The 17,135-nt window shown below is 43.3% G+C and overlaps 1 protein-coding gene across 1 annotated transcript in view; it reads right to left on the bottom strand.

Annotated features, from left to right (window-relative positions):
- Nucleotides 1-5,981: 5,981 nt before the first annotated feature.
- The window catches only part of LOC119660011 (pseudouridine-5'-phosphate glycosidase), a 68,435-nt gene continuing 57,281 nt past the window's right edge, over nucleotides 5,982-17,135 (bottom strand). Inside the window, exons 6-8 of the mRNA XM_038068390.1 lie at nucleotides 11,257-11,388; nucleotides 6,201-6,340; nucleotides 5,982-6,128 (exon numbers count right to left, since the gene is read on the bottom strand). Coding sequence (XP_037924318.1) covers nucleotides 5,982-6,128; nucleotides 6,201-6,340; nucleotides 11,257-11,388 — 419 coding nt within the window. The remainder of the gene's footprint in view (nucleotides 6,129-6,200; nucleotides 6,341-11,256; nucleotides 11,389-17,135) is intronic.

Here is a 17,135-nt window from a genome sequence, read left to right on the forward strand (position 1 = left end):
CCGTATCCATGATAACGTTCTTCAGGTGATTGTGAAGATCATTTGTTGATGCTTCATCTCCAGATCCTCTGTTGACTGCGGTTATTGCGGTATCCATTTCCCTCTTATAGGTGTCGCGAAAGGCTGTGTTGTGGATGGCTTCAGTATTCACTCTCACCTGATTGTCAGAGGGGATTCTAGGTGGTATTGTTATTCGAGCTCGGAGCACCATGCCAACGAGATAGTGATCCGAGTCTATATTGGCCCCCCTATATCTTCTGACATTCATCAAGGCTGAGAGGTGGCGGCGTTCGATCAACACGTGGTCAATTTGGTTGAAAGTGGCCCCGTCTGGAGAGGCCCACGTATGTTTGTGGACCGCTTTCCGCGCAAACCAGGTACTTCCAACAACCATTTCGTGTGACACTGCTAATTGAATAATCCGCAGTTCGTTATCATTTGTTTTTCGTGTAAGCTATGGGAGCCAATGTATCGCCTGAATAAGGGGTCCTTCCCTACTTGGCTGTTAAAATCCCCAAGTATGATTTTGATATCATATCTGGGAGAGACTTCGAGGGTTCGTTCTACTGCCTCGTAGAAGGTATCCTTCTCCGACTCTGCAGTCTCCTCTGTAGAGGCGTCAACGTTTATGAGGCTTTTTCATCAAATATAGTCATGTGGGGTATCAAATTAAAGGTCTCGGTCAGTACTTTTCGAAGCTGGTCTTAGTTTTCACATTTGTTGGGAAGGTGGGGAGTGCGGGTGGTTGAAAGTGACCATTCCTTTACGGGGGCCATTCTCAGAAACTACCCAACCGAAAAATCTGAAAAAAAATCAAGAGGCTGCCACTATATGGTGCCTCGGCTCCGAAATACCTTCCACACTGATATCTGCATAAAAAAAGTTAATAATAGTATATTACTATAATTTTTAGTAATTCGCTGCAGAACCCCCCTTAAATTCATGCTAGGACCACGAAATTTCGCAACAGTATAGGATATAATATAGAGCATGATCTTACCAAGTTTGGTGGAAATCGCACTATTACTAACAAAGTTATAATACGTCAAATTTGTCGCTTCTTCGCAAATTCAAGACTATAAATGTCAATATCATCCGAAAGTGGATATTCCCACATAATATATGCATATATTACGTGCTACGTACTAAGGAATACACAAAACCTTTCGTACCTGAAGCGTCCAGCTTCCGGTTTCCCGACTTGTTTATATTTGATGTTGGTTAAATTGTTTTCATTCGCTAATAATGTTAAACTGAGAGCGTGAAGCGTATGAGGTTGACCATTATCAACACAGGGCTTTCCATCAAAAGATTTATTTAAATCGCTTTCTAGAAAATAGAGGGCAATGGAATTTTTAGCTATATTACACGGAGCTGTCGTGCACTCGTCGCTCCTCACATCTTTTTCTTTTTCTTCAGCCTTCAGTTCACAAGCGGGGTCGGCTCGTGATGATCGGTTTCATCATTTTGTTTTATGACATGCCTCACCAGGATGTAATCGCGAGACCTTTAAATCCCCATCCAGCGTATCAAGCCACCATTGTTTTGGCCGCTTTTTGGTTACGTACCATTGCTTTCGATGTTCTGATCAATACTGGTTGTTGAATTCGAAAACGCCTCTCTTGCAGTTTTTCCACGATCGATGCAAACCCATATCGATCGCGGATATTCTCATTTCAGACGTAATCGAAACGTGTCACGCCACCAGTGCAATGCAACATCTTCGTCCCCATTACCGGAAGACGCCGTTCATTGTCCTTTATAGTCGGCCAACACTCAGAACTATAGAGAGTGACAGACGGACGACATTGCAGTAAATTTTAAATTTAGGACGTGCGCTGATACGTCGATCACAAAGAACACCAGTTGGGGAATGCCACTTCATCCAGGTTGCATTAATGCGTGAAACAATTTCATTACGCAGTTCTCCATTGGCTGATAGCGTTGACTCGAGATATTTAAATGGCTGAGTTCTAGCAATGGCAGTAACCTGCCCTTCGAGATACTTAAATCGCTGAGTTCTGGCAATGGCAGTAACCTGCCCAGAACTGAACGATTTCAATATCTCGGGTCAATGTTATAAGCTACTATAAGAACTACGCTATGCTCCTCACATAGGGAAACACAAAACCTTTTATACCTGAAGCGTCAAGCTTCCGGTTTTCCGACTTGTTTTTGTTCGTTTTGAAACCGTTATCCCATATTTTACATGAAAGTAAATACGGGTTCCAAGTTAAACATGGTATATTGCCGAAAATTACTCTAAACTATTTAATGTATATTGACATCAAATTGTATGCCAAAAACGAAAACCAGCTTCATTACTTACTGAGCTTCACCATCCAGTTAGGTGGGAATATCGACATGCATCAATTGTCAAATCTAAATTGCTAGAGAAATTTGAGCGGTGTCTAGATCCTATCCTGAAAAAAAGCGCTGTTCGCGAAAAATAAAATCATAGCAATCAACACCTTCGCCATTCCCTCCACTCCAAACAAAAAGTTATAAATGACACACCCTCTATGACTTGTCAATGACCAACTCCAGTGGTAGGTTATGCCATCCAGCAAATAATATCTGCATGCAGGATGTTGAGCAGCACCAAAAAAGGAAACGGAGGAAAGCACGCTAGACACTATGGGTGAAGTTGCATTTAGCAGGAGTAATCCGGCCATAGACTCATTGAGAACAGAGCCCTGACCCAGAGGAACTACTTTTCAAGGAATGGAGCAAAAATAGTTAAGCTATCCGAATTCATCAAGGACAAGCACAACGTGCACCAAGCTATTAAAAATATGGTGAAAGCCATTAGGATCTTCTATAATAGGTCGCAGGAGGAGGAAATAGATCCCAAGGAAAAGTCGAAACCTGTCATTCCAACAGTATCACAGACGACCCAAGTGACACCGAACCTTAGGGTTAGCGACATGCCAGCAAAGAAAAGGGTTTCGGAGAAAGACGGTGATCTTCTCCACGATGAGCAAGTGCCCAACAGGAAAAAAGTGCACCAGCGAAAAAGATTAAATCTGATCCCAACCTAAGGTATCTAGATGGAAATGTCAGTAAGATCCGAAGGACCCAGAAAGGCGATCTCATGTTTGCGCCGAAAAAAAGCATAGTCGGCAAAACCAAAGGCTTTCGCACCCAAGTGAAAAACTCGCTTGGGGAGAATGTCATAGTTCGGGCCCAAAGGCGTGCGATCTACATACACTGGAGGCAGCGCAGAAATTATTGTCGGACGGAAAGATTTGGATTGGATGGGTTGTCTGCCGACTGCGAGAGCATGTTTCATTAAAGAGCACCTTCACTTACCTCACGTTTGGTCACTTCGCGAGGGCATGAACCAGCGGCATTAATCGATGCGATCGATCCAGAAGGTGTGAGGAGAAAGGGCACATTGTCAAGGAGTCCAATAGGGAACCTAAATGCATTTTGTGCAAAGAAAAGGACGGAATAACCGGCATATTGCCGGAATTGGTAAATGACCGCAATTCAGGAAAGCGTTGACTGCAATGAGAAAATGGGGTTTATTCAAATAAATTCCAATCTGGCAGGGTCGCTCAGAATTTACTTGAGCAGACCACTTATGAATCTCAGATGGAAATTGCCATTCTAAATGAACCCAACAGAAACCGTGACGGTGGTGTATGGGTCAGTCGCGAAAGGACCGATGAACATGCAGGCTGGTCCCTACCATCAAGGAGTGGCTGGAGAGACAACATCGAGGGAAGGCATGGGGGATATCGCGAGTACTTCTATAGGGACAATTCGCCCAAATGAAAAAGGGAGTTCGCGAGGACCAAGAGCACATATTTTTCCACTGTCCGAGATTGAGGGACGAGAAAAGAAACCCCCTAACATCGGAAAATGTGGTGAGTAGAATGGAAATTGCAATGCCATTCATTCAATGATGGCAGAGGAAGAGATAAAAGAAATAGCTAAAGTGGGCTAACCCCGCCCCGTGATGTAATACCTTACGAAGGTTCCACGGGGCAGAGGGGTGTCGGGGGTGGTTTAAGTAGGTAGCAATCGAACACTCAGGCGTGCCCAGCCCAAAGTCTTTTGAAGATTTCTACCATCCACTTCCTTGCAATACAGACAGGCAGACATTGAACCGATTTTAATAAGGTGAAACCTTGAACAAGCCGGGAAACGGGAAGCTGGACGCTTCAGATAAGAAAAGTTTTGTTTGTTTCTTCTGTAAGCATATTTGAATGTAGAACTATCCCATTCGTACGTAACCCGTAATATATATGCATTTAGCATATTTCATTATCTACCTAACGTGACTATATTCGATGAAAAAAAATTGTACACTACCCCTTTTGCTTGTATGAGGACCCCCTTAATTTCAACGTAGAGAGATGTTACTCACTGCATGTTTGGGCGTCGACAGTTCCCACCTTGTCACCAAATTTTGAATCAATCGGTGTAGCCGTTTCTGCGAAAGTGCGCGTGACAAACAGACAGACAAAGCCTTAAAAACAGAAAAGATTACAGATTACAGATTACAGCTGTAAAGCATTTGGGAGAGGAATTCTGGGAGACTGGAAAACAATAAATCTAAATTTGAGTTAAACCACTTTGCAAACAACTAAATAACTCACTTGATGAGTGAATACCCTCCTGTATAAGCCGCCCGCTAGTTACCTCATTGAAATGACTAATAGAAACAGCTTTAAAGAAATTGCTTGATGTAGACAAATTATAGGTATCGGAAGTGAACAGTTGAAAAAACATACCGCGGAACTTTAACAGCGAACGTAACTCTGTCTGCAACATCAGAAGACGAAACTATCACGGGAAAGGGTTGTTCTAATACACACTACAAGTCAAAGCTGTTGCCAACATACAGAAGGAAGGCCATATGGCGAAAGAAGTTAAGATCAGTGATGCTGCTACGTCACACCGCACTTAATATCAGAGTTCCCAAAAACACATTATACATATTGAACGAGCTAAAGAGAGAAGTCAAACGTAACTACGCGAAAATTATTGGCGTGTCTGTTATCCCTGACTCTCATCAACAACGTAAACTTAACAATCAACTTACAAACCTTACATTCTTTCAAAAGTGGCGAAAATATTCTGATATATTGAAAGAACATGGATTTTTAACATCATCACTGATATCGAACCATCTGTAAATAGGAATCATAACTAAATCTTATACAACCACAGTTGTGCACATCATAGACGTTTACTAAGTATTAACATCTCGAATTTCGTATTATGTCATCCATATTTTCTAGAGATGCACAAAGCATCACTCATCACCTATTAAAGTGAAGTGATATCACATCAGTTTTGAGAAAATTGATGCCACGAAATACAAAATGCTCAATAGGTATTGAATGCATATTGAACTTTACATTCAAGAGAAGAAAAAAGCAAAAGATTCTGATGTACTATAATAAGATATTTTCACATGGAAAGAACGCGGAATCACACTTCTTATGAACGGGCATTACTTATCATTTGGAAGTATTTGCATTTTCTATTCTTTTGTTAAAAAGTTACACACAAAACTGAAATCATTCTTCTAGCCAACATCACAAGGAATCATAGCACAAAAAGACTCACAAGCTACGCTCGGTATCAGCACTTGATATTTGCCACTGCCGCTTATACTAGGATGAGTGTTATGATGTATCGAAGTAGTATAGTATATTTCCTGATATTACGCGATATGATATCATATCGGTATGGAGATTACCAAACATCAGTTGTCACAAGAGTAATATCATCACTTCTACGCATTTCTACGGCATTTGTTGTGATTCCAAGTGATGGTGTGATGTTTAGTGATGTTTGGATTGGACTCTCTGATGATAATATAATACTAAGGCAATATCACTAAAGACAAACTGTGTGTAGCATCAAAATTATTCTTGAAACTCTATGTCCTAAGTATGTATTTTCTTCTTTCTGAGAACTCGCATTTAAATGACTACCACCTATCATGCTCACAATCTTGCGCATCAAATAGAGGAGAAACTGCGAGATTCAGGGTACAATACATCCATTTGAAAAAATTCTAAAAAAATATAAACAAAGCCATTACTTACCTTAAGATCGTCCTCTAAGCACATCATGCAAATATCCAAGATAGACGCTCCTACTACCACCTGAAATGCATCAATAGGAATGGGAACGTTGGAAATAAAAAAAAATCCATCTGAAAAATTTTATTTACTAACCGGAACATTAGATTTTTTTCTTGTTTCATCTTTTTCTTTATTATCACTTTCACTCGCGTTTTCCCGACCGTTTTTCAAATTCGATAACGCAACGGCGATTTGCGATGCCACGTAGGCGTTGTTTTTAATGAGACCGATATCTGAAAGAATTGAAAAAAGAAAATAAAAAGATAAATTAAATCCGCAGATTAATTGGTTACTATCTATTTCCGTTGCTATATTGCTCTAATTACGGGGGGGAGGTATTTCTTACGTGAATCACATGATCTTCAGGAAACAAAAAGTTATAATTCATCAACCAGGATAATGAAGAAAATCAAAAAAAGATCGAACTCTGAAAAATCGGTGAGCATATTTTCAGCAGAGGTTTAGAATACTCTATTAGCACTAGAAAAACAATCACGACAAAAGAATCTCTTCCAACAATTAGGTGTCTGTAGTAACACTAAACGGGCCCAATTTCAACTAACATTGTCTCAGCAAAAAGCTCTGCCGAAATCGACTTATTTTCCCCAGTAAAACAAGGTCCGTGGCAACCAAATAGAACCCAACAAAGGCAAAAATTAAATTTCGATTGTTAAGATCCAGCTCTGAGTGAGGGGACAACCCTGAGTTCATCGATGGAGAACCTGAGCCTAGGCTCAGACTTATTCAAGTGGTAACCAATCCAATTGGGACCCAGTGCTTAACAGACAAGCCGAAGTAGTACCTTTTTCTCAGTAATCTTGACCCCGGACTCCAGTCGGCACTATCTGCTGATGCTAAATTCTTGCCCACGAGTAAGCACCTGTCATCAGAGGCGCAAATAGGCTCCGGGAAAAACAATGCCTCAAAGCAAACTGCCTCCGGGCAAACCACAACCCGCAAGTTTCACTAATGTTGAGGAGAAAGAATCGTCCAGGGCATTTGTAGCTAAGGGCAAACCAAAACTGCAGCGGTCTTTTGACGATCCCAACTCTTCCGTCCAAAAGGCTGCAAAGAGGGCTTGGTCAGCAACGGCCAAGTCTTCTTTTGCAGTCCAGACTATCGGTGCTACCCACCTTGTTAAGAGCGGAAATCAAGCTGATACAAACAGTCATTCAGGAGTAAATTTTGACACCAAACTAATGTGGAAGTACCATATCCAGGAGCAATATCAGAAATCCTGAAGACTGCTCTGGTGCAGTAAGACTGCGATAGGTAAGACCTGGGGACTTTCATCACGCAGAGTTACTGAATGTATACATCCATAATTGAACCCATTTTGTCGTATGCGTACATCGTCTGGTTATCGAGACTGAACTTTGCTAGTAACAGGAAGGTGCTGGCTCGGTTGCTGAACCAATTAGTACTAAGTCGACCGCAGCACTCGAAGCATCCATCAATCACCAAAAGAGAAGAATGGTCGATAAATGGCCACGAGTCTTTCGAAATTATAGATTTAATAATCTTCTCCAGCGGATCAGTCTTGGAAAACGGATCGGACGCAGGAATATTCTCGAGAAATCCGGTTATGGAACTGGCTCTCGGAAAAATGACGACCAAATTTCAGGCAGTGTCCGGATGGCTCAAGTAGTTTGAACACTGGGCTGTCGTAGCGGAAGGTCGCGGCTCAAATCTCACTTGTGACAGAAAGATTTGTTATCGTGATTGGATATCGGATGCCATTCGACTCAGCTGTGAATGAGTACCTGAGTCAAATCAGAGTAGTAATCTCGAGCGAGGGCAATGCTAACCACATTACCTCTTGGGATTGGTCTCACGTTAGAAAGACTTGCCTTCTTAAAGTTTTCATGAAGCGCGTTTATCCTCTTTAAACAACTAAGAGCAATTTAATCTCGCTAAACTACTTTCGCAAACTGTACTTATCAGTCTATGGAATGATTTCACTACGTTATGCAGCGAGTACGCTTGGAAACGCTATATATGGATATAACATTCCAATAACTGGAGACTCCAGAATAAAAAACTCCCGCCATAGCCGGCCCCAAGCCCGGTTGTGAAAGGAGGAGAGATGGATAGCTTCAGTCTGCATGGCTGTACGACCCCCCCCCCCCTCCCCAAGGTGCCTCAGGGAGTATGTGACGAAAGTGCAGGAACTTTGCATTCTTACAGATTACTCATTGAGGAAGCTATCACCACACCTGGCAGTTGAGTATAAAATCCAAATCCAAAAATGAAAGGAGGGAGAAATTTAAGGTCCGGTATGGATAATTGGTGGGAGTCGTCTGACTTGGTAACTGGATCGGGCTCCCATAGTGGACAGCACAGCGTCGAAATCACTAATCATGGGGCGGTTCGACGTCAAGACGCCACGATGACCAAAAGCATGGCTTTGCCTGCTGCAACTGTTTCGCCACAATATGTAGCGACCACTTCAGCAGGTTCGCGTAGGCAGTTTATAAAGTGGACTGAGCAAATGAACCTCTTTATCATCCAGTCCTACTATCAAATAACGGCGGGGGCAGGTGCATCATCTTACCGCCCCTTGTTGAACCAAATATTCGTCGAGCGTTTCACTCAACACGCGCACATGATTGTTCAACGGGTCGCAAACCAGTACCGCTTCATTACTCGCTTCGAAACAATCTCGGCCGCGACTCGAGGTCATCGTGGAAACTGATGACAAGGAGTCGATGGGGCAAAACCGCCGGCATCAACAACACCACGCCGCAAAGTAGGCAACAGTTTCAGTACTCACCGAAACACTCTCTTTCATTGTCCAACTTAAGTCTCCGCTGAAGTTCGGAACAAATTCCAAAAAGCGGGCATGCAGTTCTTTCAAATAGATCTTTTGCATAGACCAGGTATTTCTAGGGTCTATGCACCTCCAGCAAATCCGAGAATTCTATCTCAAACTAATGATATTTCATCTCGATTGTGTGCTGACATGTTGCTGCTGCAACTACAATCACTTGTGTATTGTGATGCAGTTGCTGCTGTCAGATTGCAAGGTCAGAAGATTGGCTTCCGCGTTATTGGTTTGAGTGACCGAAGAGGTCCACCATGGAAAATTCATCTGGAAGGGACAGGATTTTGCTGCACTGATTGAAATCAGCTCTGCTAATGCCAGCCGGCGAGTGAAAAATAAATTGCAAAGGGTTTACCGGAACTGTGCCATCTCCAGTGAGACACCCACTGTTGAGATTCTGAACATACTAAAACATAAATTTTCTACCGTATGGAATCAGCTGCGACGTTATAGCAAAAGTCACTCCAGACGTGTCCAGAATGCAAAATACTCCAGAGAGTTTTTCAGATCACCTAACGAATCCCAACACAGCGTCCAGATAATGCCGATTTTACCGGTATGAATTTTGCGGAAGTTACCGAAGAGGAGATTCGATAAGCCATAGACAGTTTGAATAATCGGAGAGGGCCTGGTTTGGATCGGGTGCAGAATTTCTGGTATAAAAAATTTATCAGTCTACACAATCGGTTTGGCACATAGCATGAATCAGGTCATGAGTCGGCCAGAGGAATTTCCACACTTCTTCATTGCGCGAATTACCTACATTGTCCCTAAAAAGGATACGATGCAGGACCTCGCGGACACAAGGTCGATTACTTGCTTACCACCCTCTACAAATTCATAGCGTCCATTATTAGTGGAGAGGTCAATGTACACCACGAGACCACCAACATTCTGTCCGAGGAGCAGAAGGACTGCCGAGTTGAGTGAAGGAGTTGCAAAGACCAACTCATTATCGACTCAGTAGTTGTAGGGCAAGCAACCAGAAGCCAAAGAAACCTCTTTAGTTGCGATTATGCCAAGGCTTTTGGCAGCGTCGCGCGTACCTAGCTAATCGATGTCCCATATCTATATCACATTGATCCCAAACTAATAAAGTTTTTGGCGACAACCATAGAAAGGTGGCATACCACCTTATTAGTGCGTACATCTGAGGGTGCCAACACCTCAGAGCCTATCCATATATGGAAAAGCATTTTTCAGGGGGATTCGTTGGGTCCCCTTTGGTTTTACATGTATTCGTTATCCTTTCACTGGCTTATGCATTCAGAATATTGCCGAGAACGAAAACCGATCTGCAGAACGTCCAGCAGAGTATAAGGATAACTATGTCCAAATTCCGAATGCATTATTCAAAGTCTGCCGTGGAGCAGATGAGCCTGAGGGCGTGGTTGACGTGGCAACACAACATCATCACCAAGTTGACCCTCTACGCGTTTATTTTTACAGTAAAGAGCAGGTGAGTCCCTTGCATGCGGCTGTCTGTAAAGCAGACCATCTCCACTTAACTTAATAAATCGATCCTCCGATCCTCTGAGTGGGGTAAAATTGGACCAAGAGCGGATCGATGAATGGAAGTCGATGGCAATGCACGGTAAACACGTGAATTATCGCTGGGAAGCATCTGTCGATTTATATTCGTCGAACATATGGTAGTGTGCTGGGAAACCCTTTGCTGAGACGGAGGGATTCATGTATGTCATTCAGGACGGCGTGGTGTCCACCCGAGCTTATAAAAAGCTCATAATAAAAGATCGGATGGAAACCGACCAGTGCAGAATTTGTGGTTCGGCGTGAGAGTCATTGGACCATCTAATTTTTGCTAGACTTCTAGCCTGAGGTGCTGTTAATTGACAAAATGGGTCGCACCGCGTATATTATTGATGTTGCTATTACGCATAATAGCAATATGTGGAAAAGAATATGAACTATATATGTGCTACTGGCTCGGGAAATCAAAAAAGTTTGGCGTCGCGAACGGGCGGTTGTAGTTCCCATAATATTGTCAGCTGCAAGTATTGTACCTAAATCTCTTATGGTATCACTCGGTGTCCTGAGACTTTCACACAGTCCGGTTCAAACCATGCAGAACTTCACCATTCTGCATACGTGTTCAATGTTGCGGGGAGTTTTCGACGGATTCTCCCATTAGCCTACCACCATCCACCACCACCAGAGCGCCTTTATCTTTTAAATAGGTAAGATCGTCCGAGCCTAAATGCTTGGCACTGAGTACCACTATTCAGTAAAATCCGCCATCACAAGTAAAAATTACTAAAAACTATCCAAGTATGCGATAAAGAACATAATTTTTAAAATACTCACTTGATTCCAGGCTTTTACCGGCCGTTACTTTTGAAACAGCCTCCAAAACGAATGGAGTAACTTCTTTACCAGCGATTCCCCTTTTCTTTGCAGCGGAAACAGCATATTCAATTGCATCGTTGATAACTTTTTCTAGAAATAAATTATTGTTTAATGTTTACATTTAAATTTTAATAAAAAATAATAATAAAATATGGTACTATGTATGTGTAGTCGGCGCATTTATTCCACAAAGGACTTATCTCAATTTCTGCATCTCTTCTTGAATTGGATTTATAACTTTCAACCTATGAATGAATGATCTCTGGATATTTCTTATTGTAATTGCTATGAGCTCCTTCCCGATTCCACAGAACGGTTCTGGTTCTGGCGCCAAGTCATCCACTGCCTCATTAACTTCTCAGCCAACATGGCCGGGAACCCAAAAAAATCGAGACCTTATTGTCCGAGCCAAAAGTATTCAATTTATTAAGGCATACCCATATCGATCACCTGGTTAAACTTGAATGCCTTGATAGCCCGTGGAGATTAAAGAAAGCACACTTATATAGGTTATGTTTACCAATGAGCTCAAAGTACGTTCCTTGGACCAATTAATCCTACTCTCGCTACATCTCATGCCGGGGGCATACCAGGTAACCAGCAACTAGTTCAGGCCTGCCACGATACAGTGTCCCACAAACACACACAACACGCAGGACTCATTGGTGATGTCCGCCGTTTTGATGTCACAAACTCCTAAGACCGTAACAGATATGGTATTAGCAAGAAGAGCAGAGTCCAACCGGCTCACATTTTTAAAGCCAGCCCGTAGCATTCACAAAAGGATAGCAGCTTTCACATCCTGCAACTTCGAATTTCGTGAAGGTCCTCAAAGAACTGTTTAGCTAACGCCCACATCCTGGCTCTGACTAGAGTTGGGTAAACGCAAAGGAAGTGCTTCAAAGTTTCTTCTTCCTCTTTGCAGTTTCTAGAATGCGAATAGGAAATACGGAGTCTGATGGCATAGTCTCCTATAGGCTAGTGTCCGGTGCGGTTGCACCCATCTGGCCCAAAAGCTCTTGCGATCTACTATAACCGATATGGTGAGCTTTCACCATCTGAAGTCCGCGGCTGCTTAAAGTAGTGCGCAGACTATGCCCACCGATGGACTGGCAGGAGTAGGCCCCACCTGGCCAATCCATCAGCCCGCTCATTCTCCTGTATGCTCCGATGACCGGAATCCCAGAGAAGGGTAACTTTTACCATGCCGCCCAGACGGTTCAGCGGATCCCTTCAATGCCCCACTAGCTTGGAGGATGCCTCCACTGAGTGCAAAGCCTTAGTGCCCGCTTGGCTGTCGGCCAAAATTGTTATGTTACGCTTGGGATTCACTTCGTACCCCACCATTAGCAGGCTTTCAGTTTGAAATAACAAAAAACTTATTTTTTCTTATTCGCTAGTGTTGATATTTTTATTTTTGCAAATACCGATTGTTCCCTTCATCAGTGCTAACAAGGACTTACAAAAATAATAATATCAACACTAGCGAATAACAAAAAATAAGCTTTTTATTATTTCAAATAATTAATCGCTGGAAACACCGCATAATTACACTCAGAGACTTTCATTGTTCCCAGTACTTCCGCTTAGAATATGCCGGCGAATCCTGAGAGGCCGTATATCTCGGCGAAAAAGCCCTCGCAACAACACCACATTCCATCTCCGATCCTTCGTTGAAGAAAACTGTATCATAACCTTGCAACTCATCGCCAGTTTTCTATTTCACCGTGGTTGGAAAGCCCACATCAACATTTTTCGTGAACCTCGACTTGCGTGTGACGGAATCCCTTGGAAATGTCCTAAGCTCCCGAGGTACTTTCAAGATGTTACTATGACCGTAAGGCCTCGCTGTCCAACATCCGAACTCAGGTAGTCTGACAACACTGCAAACTACAGCGTGTATGAAGGTCAAACGAGAGGAGATCCGGGAGTACAGTAAGGACATCGGCCAAGCACGACTGCAGAGACCCAGTAGCAAATCCACAAGAGCTCCTTTGAATTCTATTAAACTTAGTTCTATTACACTTCTTACAAAGCCCGTACCACCATACAATCGAACCCTACGTAAGGAAGGGACGAAATACGGTTTTGTACACCCAGAGAACTATCCTCTGCCGAAGATTCGATTTCCTTACAATATAATATAATATATAATATTTTACATTGCCTTGCTAGTGAATGGTATCAGCTTCGTTTTGGTTGCATTTATGAAATCCACAGACACACTTTTGTTAGCACTCTCTCCACGATTTCACTTACCACGGAGTCAAACATCCCTGACACGCATATCAACAAGTCACCAGGGTATACCACCACCTTCTAACCACTCCTATCCAGCGACTCGATGCCAGAGCCGACAGCAAGGCATTATCTGTCCCATAGATAAAATGGGGGGATATCACATAGTTATAGAGGTAACACGTTGTTGACACCTTCCTAGGTCGGATAACCCCATATGTTCAGAATATATGGGCCCTTACCAAAGACGCTTCACTCCAGGCAATTCAGCAACAGATGAGATTTTCTCTCTGCGGCAAGTGAAGCAAAAATAGTTGGGATATACTCATCAGTTGCACCATCTCTTCATCGACTTTAAAGCCCATGACAACATTGGCACGGTAAAACTGTACACGGCCATGAGAGAATTCGGTATTCCAACGAAATTGATAAGAGTGATTAGGCTGACCCTGACCAATGTGCGATGCCCGATAAAAGCAGCAGAATCACCATCGAGATCATTTAATATCAACAACCGCTTAAGCCAAGGGGATGTCGTCTTCTTTAACCTGACCCTGGAAAAAATGATCCGGGATGCAGATGCTAGTCGGGGAGGCACTATCCACTTTAGGAACAACCCGAGATGTACAACCTTCAACGAGATGGAGCAGGCGGCACGAGATCTTAGGCCGCACATTAATGAAAGCAAGACGAAGTACATGGTGGCAACGTCAACGTTAAACAACAAAGAACCAACAACATCGAACCGTACTGGTCAAACGAGAACAATAAAGATAGGAGACTACAACTTGGCGACCCTTAATAATTTTGAAAATCACAACCGATAACAGCTAAGACGATGAAATCCGCGCACAGTTATTGGCTGCTTACAAAACTGTTCCGCTCGAATCGTCTCATCACTCCTCATGTATTCTTCGGTGACCTGGGTTCTTAGCAAGAAAAATTGCGAACTCTTCATGACGTTCGAGAGAAAAATCCTCCGAAGAATTTTTAGCCACCTACATGAGAATGGACGATTTCATAGCCCATATAACGATGAAATTTATCCGGCTCAACAGGTTGCAGTTGGCGGGTCACTTAACTCATCTAAGGGCGATATCTATGGTAAAAAAAGAAGATGTGGCATATCCCCCCTGAAATGGAGCGATGGCGTACCAGGCGCCAGCCAACTTTTAGGGATGCCGAATTGGTGGACTTCGGGACAAACCCGGGATGTCTGGAGTTCCATAATAGGGCAGGCGTAGGCCGGATACCGGTTGTTGCGCGGTTGATAATGAAGAAGAGCGGTTTCTGTGGATTTATCTTTGAAGTAGGTGTGCTGAGACTTGGATATCATGGATAACATAATTGTCCTAGATGCCTAGGAGGTGCTCCAATGTCCTTGACACGAAATAGATAAGGCTGATTGGTCGAAAGTCCTTCGCGGACTCATGGGGGCTCCTGTCCGCTTTCCATACGAAAACCGCGAGTATCCGAAAGAAATGCAGCCCCAGCAAATCTCTACAAGCCACGGCACAACCCTTTCTTGCTGTTTTTATAGCATAGCTGGGTACGGAAATTCATATGCGGAGAAGCTGCTAACAGCCCCGCCGATTTAATCCTCAATAATTAGTGTTTCCTGTTGTCGCCTTAGTGGAATAAAAATAATCCACACAGTCAGACCGTGCTTCGGTTTCATTATCATCACACTTAATACTGCGCAAGTGATAAGCCCCCAGCAGCAAGATAAACACAAGACGAGCACAGACACCCATGACGACTGGGATTCAAACACAGAGCAACAGGACTGAGAGTAAAAGGTTGATTTGGAAGATAGTTTCCTTTATTGGGTAATAATTATGTAAAATAAATATAAATACGGTATTTTAGCTAATAAAGACAACTATCTTCCAAATCAAAATTTTATATAAAGCTTTGGCTAACTAACCACCTCCTAATTCAAGCCAAGTTTGAGAAGCTGACACTATACCCCCTCAACCATCGCACCATCCGTAACTACCAATTTAATAATCTCACATGACTGAGTCTGCATACCCTCCAAATAAGACTCTCACCCACAGTCCTGCTCGCTGTTGGAAAAGTCGTACGGATTTGCAGAGAAAAGACGCGCTTGTTCCTTGCCCAGAACCTTACAGAGTCTCGTAAGCTCAATAATAATAAGAATAATCGTTGGCGGAACAATCTATATTCAATCAGGGCCTTGTTGTATTTAGCACTTCATTACATATTATAACAATAGTCGAGGCAAAACCGCTTCCTGACAGTCTTGATGGCCAACTTGTACCTTTTAAGGCAACCCTGATTTGTCATCCCAATGTTGTCAATTTGCGCATCGGAGAGTTTGTCCTCGATAAATTGATCAAACTGTTTCCATGCGATCCAGCTGGAGTCTCTGACAGGCTTAGAAACCTCTACAGCGAGATTTAGACTGAAAAGTATCCAACAGTAATCTGCAAAGTATCTGTAGTTAGACACTCTCCAAGTCTCCACGCTGAACGTCGCATTGTCGGTAAAAGTGCTCCGCTTTGCAAAACCGGACGACGACCTAGATCTAATGGACGCCGCCAACAAGCTGTTGGAGGGGATGACGATCGACGGTCCCCACACAAGCGGATCATGCTGAGGGTAACGCAGATAAATCTGCAGCACTCGAAGTTCCCCTCGGCCAATCTGCTTATCTTCCTCCTGGAGGAAGACATCAACATCGCACTAATACAGGAGCCCTGGGTCGGAAGTGACCGAACCACCAAAGGGCTCCAAAGCAAATACTTTAATTTATTCCACAGCACAGGAGATGCTGATCAGGACAGACCAAGAGCATGTATTCTCGCGAGGAAGAGTCTGCAAGCTTTTCTGTGTCCGGACCTGAGCTCCAGCGACCTAGTCGTGGTCAAGTTGAAGCAGGCGGGGGCAGAGAATAAGTATATTTCCTCGGCTTACATGGCTCACCACCACATAACATCTGACGAACACCATAGCAACAAAGAAAACCAACCTATGGATAGGCTGTGACGCCAATACAAGCTCGGAAATCAACGAGAGAGGTGAGTCATTCTTTGATTTCATTAACACTTCAAACCTATCGATGTGTAACAGGGGCAGTACACCAACCTTCCATTTCCCCTGTTCGGAGAACTCTGACGGTTGCGAGGAGGTCCTTGATATCATCCTAATAACCGACAATGGGATTCTTAGGGTGGAGGACTGGAAAGTGTCTGACCAGAGATCCTTCTCGGATCAGAGGTCTCCAAACCCTTCAGAGACCCCAGAAGGATCGACTGTAGAAAGTTTGGTCAAGTAATTAAGAACAAACGCTCCGGTGCGCAAATTGGTAAAATTGGGACGACAGACGAACTGGAGTCAAAGATCGAGGCTCCTGGACGGAATCTTCTACTCAAACCTTAGAACTGCTGATTGAAACGCACTTTCCCGCCAGCGAGGAGGACTATGAGTCAGAACCTTGCTAAGAGGGTTTGCTGGCGCCCCAGCTGTGCGAGGCTTTCAAATTGGTAATAACCGAGGATAAGATCGGCTGCGTTATAAACAGCTTCTCCGCATATACATCTCCAGGCCCAGATGGCATAATGTCAATCATCCTT

This window comes from Hermetia illucens, chromosome 6 (assembly GCF_905115235.1).
Source record: "Hermetia illucens chromosome 6, iHerIll2.2.curated.20191125, whole genome shotgun sequence".
Lineage (NCBI taxonomy): Eukaryota > Metazoa > Arthropoda > Insecta > Diptera > Stratiomyidae > Hermetia > Hermetia illucens.